At 49.1% G+C, this 7,263-nt stretch overlaps 1 protein-coding gene across 1 annotated transcript in view; it reads left to right on the forward strand.

The window, feature by feature from the left end:
- The window catches only part of PIAS3 (protein inhibitor of activated STAT 3), a 53,110-nt gene that overhangs the window by 33,510 nt on the left and 12,337 nt on the right, over positions 1-7,263 (forward strand). Inside the window, exons 7-10 of the mRNA XM_015410804.1 lie at positions 1,068-1,228; positions 2,129-2,265; positions 4,478-4,649; positions 4,918-5,088. Of these exons, the coding sequence (XP_015266290.1) occupies positions 1,068-1,228; positions 2,129-2,265; positions 4,478-4,649; positions 4,918-5,088 (641 nt within the window). The remainder of the gene's footprint in view (positions 1-1,067; positions 1,229-2,128; positions 2,266-4,477; positions 4,650-4,917; positions 5,089-7,263) is intronic.

The following is a 7,263-nucleotide window of genomic DNA, read 5'->3' on the forward strand; positions in this document are numbered from 1 at the left end:
CCATGGTCTCCTTGGTGCAAGCCATGATTGCAACACACAAGCATAGCGCAATTCCAGAAGTGTCTCCATTGCCCAGAAAATCTGATTCTGTCTCTGACCCTTGCCTGGCTGGGGAAAGAGGACTTGCCAGGAGTCCCTTATACAGCCCGTGTGATAGCTGAGAGGCAAGACATCAGATGGAGAAGCAGCCCCATTGCCCAGAAAGCACAGTCCCATCATGGATCCCAGGCTCCAGCATTCACTGGGCTCTTTTGCACTTGCAAAGGCCATGCAGCTTGTATGTGTGTGTGTGTGTGTGTGTGTGTGTGTTTATCACTGTAGGTAGGAAGGGTCCCCCAGGAGTCTCCGATGCAACCTGTACCAGGGGGTGAGCCTAGAAACGTCTCTGTTGCCCAGAGAATGCGATCCCATGTCTGAGCTCTTCTAGCTAGGCAAAAAGTGGGGTGGGGCTCCTCTCAATAGTACTGTCTTTCAATTGTAAGGAATGTTGGTAGTGATGGATGCCTGTATCTGCAGCTTTAATTTTGGGGGGGATGGAGCCTGTACTCTGCATAGCAAAAAAAAGCTAGGAAGAGCTGCCCTAGTTCTTGCTGCAAGTCCCAAAAGTGAGACAAGACTCAGGGCTGAACACTCTCCTTACTTCTTGGTCGGGCAGTAAACTTCACTCGGTGGTTTGCGCTGTTAACGTAAGCAGCAAGGGCGGGTCCCTGCTTCCAAGGGCTTGCCTCCTAAGGGCCCTATTAGACATAATGGCACCCAGAGCTGCCTACCAGGTGGGTTACCACTGGGTTCCTATCAAGTGGTGGATGAGGAGGGGAGATTTAAACTGCAGCGTGGGTTGAGGAGGGGTCTCTGCTCTCAAGTGTTACATTGGTTGAGCACGAAGGGATGAAGGCATTTGATTTACCTTGTTTTATAGGAGATTTTCCGTTTGTCCTAAGACTCGTTGTGAGTCCTCCTAGATAGAATGACAGGGCTTTTGTTTCAGGAACTTGGCAATAACAGGCAAAAAGCGTGGGGGTTTGAACCATTTCTAGCCAACTCATCCATTCTTTCCTTCCTTCCAGCTGGGCAAGATGAAGCTGACTGTCCCTTGTCGAGCCTACACCTGCACTCACCTCCAGTGCTTTGACGCAGCCCTTTACCTTCAGATGAACGAGAAGAAGCCAACGTGGACCTGCCCCGTTTGTGACAAGAAGGCCCCCTACGAAGCCCTGATCATTGACGGGTAACCCCGATGTAGGCCAGGCCTTTGCAGTCCCACCGTACTCTCTGCCTTAGGGAGGCTGTCGGCTTTAGCGTTGTCTCCGTGCCATAAAGAGGCACCAGGAGAAGCACTGCCTGAATAAATGATGCAAATTGAACGAATGCCTTTGGCGATTGCCATCTCTGTGCTTTCACTCACAACGAGACCTGGACTTGCACAGAACTGGTCTTGGAACAGTCTGCGGCTTCAGCTGTAACAGGCTGCCCACACGTCCGTGGGACAGTGAACAAGATTCCACTGATCTGGGAATGGAGCCCCCGTGCCCAGCACTGTGACTTTTGGAAACAGAAGGAATTATGCACAGGAAGTGAATATTTGGTCGTAGTGGGGAGGGGCTGTGACTCAGCGGTAGAGTGTCTGCTTTGCATGCAGAAGGTCCCAGGTGCTTTTCCCCAGCCTTTTCTGCCAAAAGGACCAGGAAGCAGGTGATGGGAAAGACTTCAGCCAGTGGTCCGACTCAGTCTAAGGCAGCTCCATGTATCCATATGCATATTTCCCATAATTTATTGAATCACAAATGGCAATTTGATTTGTGGGCCTAGAGTTGTTGTTTTTTTAAAGGAAGTTTTAAGTAAAGCAAAGTAGCAATGGTAGCAGTGAACAAAGTGAGGCTCAGAGGGCCAGGCTGGTGCTGTTTGTGACTCGATCGTATCTCAAGAGTTCTTTGCCACAAATAGGTGAGGGTTTCTTGGCAGGCAAAGTAGAATGGGGGAAAGGGCTCCTTGAATGCAGGAATGTTCTAAAGAAGAACACCTCCTGCCATCACCTGCCCCCTCCTCCTTCCCCACCAAATTTCCCAAGCACCTCTTTAGGGAGCTTTCCCAGTTTCAGGTGATTTCTGTTTTGTTCTGTTTCATCCAGTTTGTTCATGGAAATCCTCAACTCGGTCACAGACTGCGATGAGATCCAGTTCATGGAAGACGGCTCCTGGTGCCCCATGAAGCCCAAGAAAGAAAACCAGGAGGTTTGCCAGCCATCGGCTTACAGTGGGGTGGAAGGTAAGAGAAATGAGGGCCGCGTTTTGTGTGAGTGATTGGCAGCCGCTCCTCTTTGAATAGGAACATTACAACAATATCACCAGTGGAGCACTTGGCGCTGGAAAGAACTGTGGCCGGGGTGCCGTCCTTCCCTAGAGAATTCCCAAAGTACATCAAATTTTCTTCACAAAGAGGTTTTCCCTTGGGTTGGATGGCGACTTGCAACGTTTTCTCTCAGAACTTCCTTGCATCCTCATTTTCCCATTCGTTACCCTTCTGTGGGTTTCTTGTCATTTCTACAGGCTTTCTCAAATCACATGGTGGTCTGAGAAAGCGTGAAGAACCAATGAGGAAAATATGGAGAGGCAGCGAATGGAAAACGATGCGAGGAAGGTCAGAAAGAAATCAGTGCTGTTTGGCATACAAACCACGAGAGAACTCAGCGTGAAAAGTAAGATCAGGCGCAAGCAGGATGGGGGGCCCAGGAGCTACAAATAAGGTGCGGCCAGGATGGGGTAGGAAAAGCATTTCTGAGTAGGGGTGGGTCTTTGAGGAGGAAGATGAGAATAACAAAAGCTTGGTTTGGGGCATAAGCCTATTGGGTGGTCAGTATTGCCTAGGGCAGGAGATGCTGTGAAATTGGTGGGGCAGTGTCTGGGGAGGATTTCTGGGAGATACTCTAGGAATTTCCCCTAATCTCTGTGGTAAAGACCACTAAGGGGGACATTTTTTTCTCCAGATTTTCTTCAGTTTCTCAAGGGCAGGAGATTGAGGCTGGGGGCAGGGAATTCTTTCTGCCCTGTGCACTTACCCTTTTTGATATCTGTATCATATGAAGATGTTTTTGGTGGGGTTTTTTTTGTCTGCTTGTTCAAAAACCGATTTCCTTCTTGTTCTCCAAGGACAAAGTGAAGTGAGGTTATCACCTAGAATAATTATGAACACTTTTGGTGATGTATGTTAGGGATATCAAAATGGTTAGATTTCTTCCATACCAGCTTGAAACCCAGTGTGCGTTGTGTGGATGTGCACACCCAGTTTCGGGGGACTCTAATTACGTATGAATTTAGCTCACTGCAATCTCCTCGGGATAACTACTCCCCCGAGTTTCAGTCATATAAACATCCATTCTCATTACCTGCTGCCTGAGACCTGATCAAAACTATATCCTTGCCATGTTCCAGCTGGTGATGTAATGTCTGGCACTGGTATTTGCCACTCTTGTGTCTGGCATTTCTCCACAGTGCTGATCAGTGCAAACACGCATTGCCAGATAAAAAGTGTTCATTTAGGGAGAGCTAGTGTGGCGTCGTGGTTAGGCTGTGGGGCTAGGGTTTTCAAAAGCCAGCTTCAAATCCCCACTTGGTCCTGAAGCTTACTGGGTGACCTTGAGCTAGTTGTTTTCTAACAGCCCAACCTACCTCACAGGGTTGTTGTGAGGATCAGGTGGGGAAGGTAAAACCCATGTGTGTTTCCCTGAGCTCCCTGAAGGAAAGAAGAAGATATACATATGTATTAAATAGGTGTAGGATATTGGTGTTTTTTAAAGTCTTAAGTTACTGCACGGTTGTTAAGGGCAGAAAGGCAATACATTTTGTAAATTGGACATTACAAGCTGCCTAATGGAGCTGAGGTACCTTTTGGCTATTGAGGGAAGGCAAAGAACATGGGAAGAGGCCTTCTGGATCAGTCATAACGTCCATTTGGTGTTGCAGCTTGTTTCCAGCAGTGAGGGGACAGATGCAAGGTCCATTTACGTGGTTAATAAGGGTGCAAGAATTGTCTTGCTAAGCCAGGCTGGGAATCCAGTGTGTGTTTTCCAACACTGGTCCATGCCACTTCCCCACACACATGAACAAATACCCTGGGAAGCCCCCACATGTGGAGTGTGAAAGCCAACAGCCCTTTTCTGTTTACCTCTCCACTGTCTGGTATTGAGAAGTAGACTGCTCCTGAACTTGGAGGTTCTTCTTTCACTCTCATGGCTAATAGCCATCAATGGGCTTCTCCTCCTCCCTGAATTTGTGTAACCCTCTTTCAAAGTCATCCTGTGGCACTGAATTCCCCACGCCAGTTATGCATTATGTGAAGGGAGCACTTTCTGCTGTCCAGACCTCCTGTTGTTACCTTTCAAGGTTAGCACCCTTGAGCTCTCGTGCGCATTGAAAGGTGTGCCCTCTTGTCTTGTCTGAATCCTGCCCTGATCTCCCTCCAACCTTCCCTCTCTTGGCAGCAAATTCCTTGTACATGGTGGGCCCTGATGGGAAGCAGCTGGCTGAAAGCAAGAAGAAAGTGGAGGTCATTGACCTGACGCTAGACAGTTCTTCAGAGGACGAGGAGCCCCCCGTGAAAAAGCAGTGCCCTGTCACCACGGCAGCCATTCCGTCTGCAGCGGGACCCAAGGGGTAGGGGAAACCACTTTGTTCGGGCCTTCCATTTTTAGCTACGCGCAAAGGCACTTTAGACTGCAGTTTCCCCAAAATATTATCCCACACAAGGTTTGACTGCAGCAAAATGGGGGAAGACACAAGAAGTGGATGATTAGGTAAAGATGCTGTGCAGATGTCACCCCCAAACTTGCTCCAGTTTAGGCGCCAAACCAAGCAAAACCTTTGTGTGGAAGCAGCCTAAATGACCTTGCGTGGGTCTGATGATCCCAACCTTTCGTTACAGGGTTTTAAGTACCGATCACCAACCATCCTCAGTCCTGCGGAGCCCCCCAATGGCAGCTGTCGGCAGCGACTACCTATCCAGCCTCCCGATTCCTGACTACCACCCTTCTTACCAGGTCCCTTCAGATATCCAAGGTAATGGTGTCTTCCTTTCTCTGCCCGAGGGTCAGTCTCCATTTAACCTCCAGGAACTTTTCACATGGGGACTAGAAACTGGCCCACAGGCCTGAGTACCGCAGGTGTCTGTGATGCAGAATGATTTTGATGTAAACAAAGGAAGCTGTCAAGAGACATCCTTAATGCTCCTCACAGTTGCCTAACTCTTAAATGCTGTCCAAGTGTTGCCTGCCTCTGACCGATAGAGCAGCCTTGCAGCCACCTGTCTTCTCCCAGCAGTGAAGATGGGTGGGGAAGCAGGCTCTGCCGTACCCCTGAGGGGCCTAAGAGTAAGCCGAGCTGTTTGTACTGTAGTCTGCTCTGAAGCTTTCTGCACTGTTAAATCAGTCCTACAAGCAGTGATTCCCTCGCCCACAGCTGTTCAAATGAGTCCACCAATAATTTTCACTAGTCAAACCTGCCCCTGTGTGATTGTGACTGGAAAAATGCACCGCTCGGAAACGTTTTCCTCCCTGGCCGCCTGGAGGCAGTGGTGGGGGCTTGCAAACCTGTGTTGGCTGCCTGTTCCGTGACGTTTTGGTGACACCGTAGCCGGGCTTCCTCTCCTGCCACCCCCGGTCGTATTGGGCTCCCCGGGTTCTTAGTGAGTCGCTAACCAAAATAGAGCTCGATGAGTGAAATGGAAGAACCCTTCCGCTGTTAGGAAGAAGTCCGGCTTCTAGGTCAGATGGCAGAGGTTGCTGTGTACCAGTTTACCAGATCAAACCTTTACCATTGGTTTGGGATGAGCAGAGGAGTCTAGCTAGGCTAGATTAGCTGGGAAAGCCTCTCTAAACAATACGGTTGGGGAAAACCTGGCAGAGAAGCCGGGGAGGGGGGGGGGGGTTGGCTGCCCAAAATGGAATTAAAAAGCCAGTTTATTTAAAATATTTATACTGTACCTATTAACCAGAAGGCTGCTCACAGCAGTTTACGAGCAAAAACAGAACGAAAACCCGGATACAAAACAGGCTACCGCTTAGTTAAAATGAGCAGAAACAGTGGCATAGCAATCCAGAGTTTACCCACTAAAAGCCTGGGAGAAACATAATTTTTTACCCTGTGCCTGAAGATGGGCAACACAGGTTCCAGGCGAATAGCTGTGGGGAGGAAGTTCCCTGGGCAAGGTGCCACCACAGGCGGCATGCCTCTTGTCATTCCAGGGGGGTTGCCGTTCTTTTACCAGAAATGAAACAGAAGTCCAGTGGCACCTTAAAGACTTAGTATCATTTATTCCTGCATGAGCTTTCATGAGTCGGAGCTTGCTGTGCCATCTGAAGAAGTCAGCTCTGACTCACAAAAGTGCATGCTGTAATAAATGTCGTTAGTCCTTAAGGTGCCCCTGGATTTCTGTTTTATCATGTCTCTAGTAGCCACCCCTCCCTCATGGATCACTGCCTTGACGTGGCGAGGGGGCTTGCGTGGTTCGATGGGGCTGTGGGCTATGCCAAGCATGATCCCCTGGAGAAGGAAATGGCAACCCACTCCAGTATTTTTGCCAAGAAAACCCCATGGACAGTATCAAAAGGCTAAAAGATATGACGCCGGAAGATGAGCCCCTCAGGTCGGAAGGTGTCCAATATGCTACTGAGGAAGAGCAGAGGACAAGTACAAGTAACCCCAGAAAGAGTGAAGCGGCTGGGCCAAAGCCGAAAGGACCCTCAGTTGTGGATGTGTCTGATGGTGAAAGGAAAGTCCGATGCTGCAAAGAACAATACTACATAGGAACCTGGAATGTAAGATCTATGAATCAAGGTAAGCTTGACATGGTCAACGAAGAGTCAGACTCGACTGTGCGGCTGAACAACAACAAAAGTAGCCACCCACCTTTGCTTCCAAAGGCAGGGGCGTGCTGAAGAAGAGTTTAACACAGGATGAATGTCGTCTGTTCTGTTCCGTGTCTGCTTTGTAGCTTTGCTGCATCTGGGTTCCACATTCCCCCTCCCCCAGTGAACCACTGTCAGTTTTTGTAAACTTTGTGTGAATGCGTGCACACTGCATATGTGGATGTTTGTATCATATATGTTCGAAACATACTGCACAAAAGAACTGACTTGTGTAGATGAAACTCATTTGCGTACATTTGTTCCCCCCCCCCTTTCCCGTTTTGCTTTCGCTAGTCCTGGGGGAAATGCACGGGAGCTCTTCCCCCCCCCCCCCAATTCGTCCCACTGACAAGGTTTTCCCCAGC

This window comes from Gekko japonicus, unplaced genomic scaffold, assembly GCF_001447785.1.
Source record: "Gekko japonicus isolate JY-2015 unplaced genomic scaffold, Gekko_japonicus_V1.1 scaffold42, whole genome shotgun sequence".
Lineage (NCBI taxonomy): Eukaryota > Metazoa > Chordata > Lepidosauria > Squamata > Gekkonidae > Gekko > Gekko japonicus.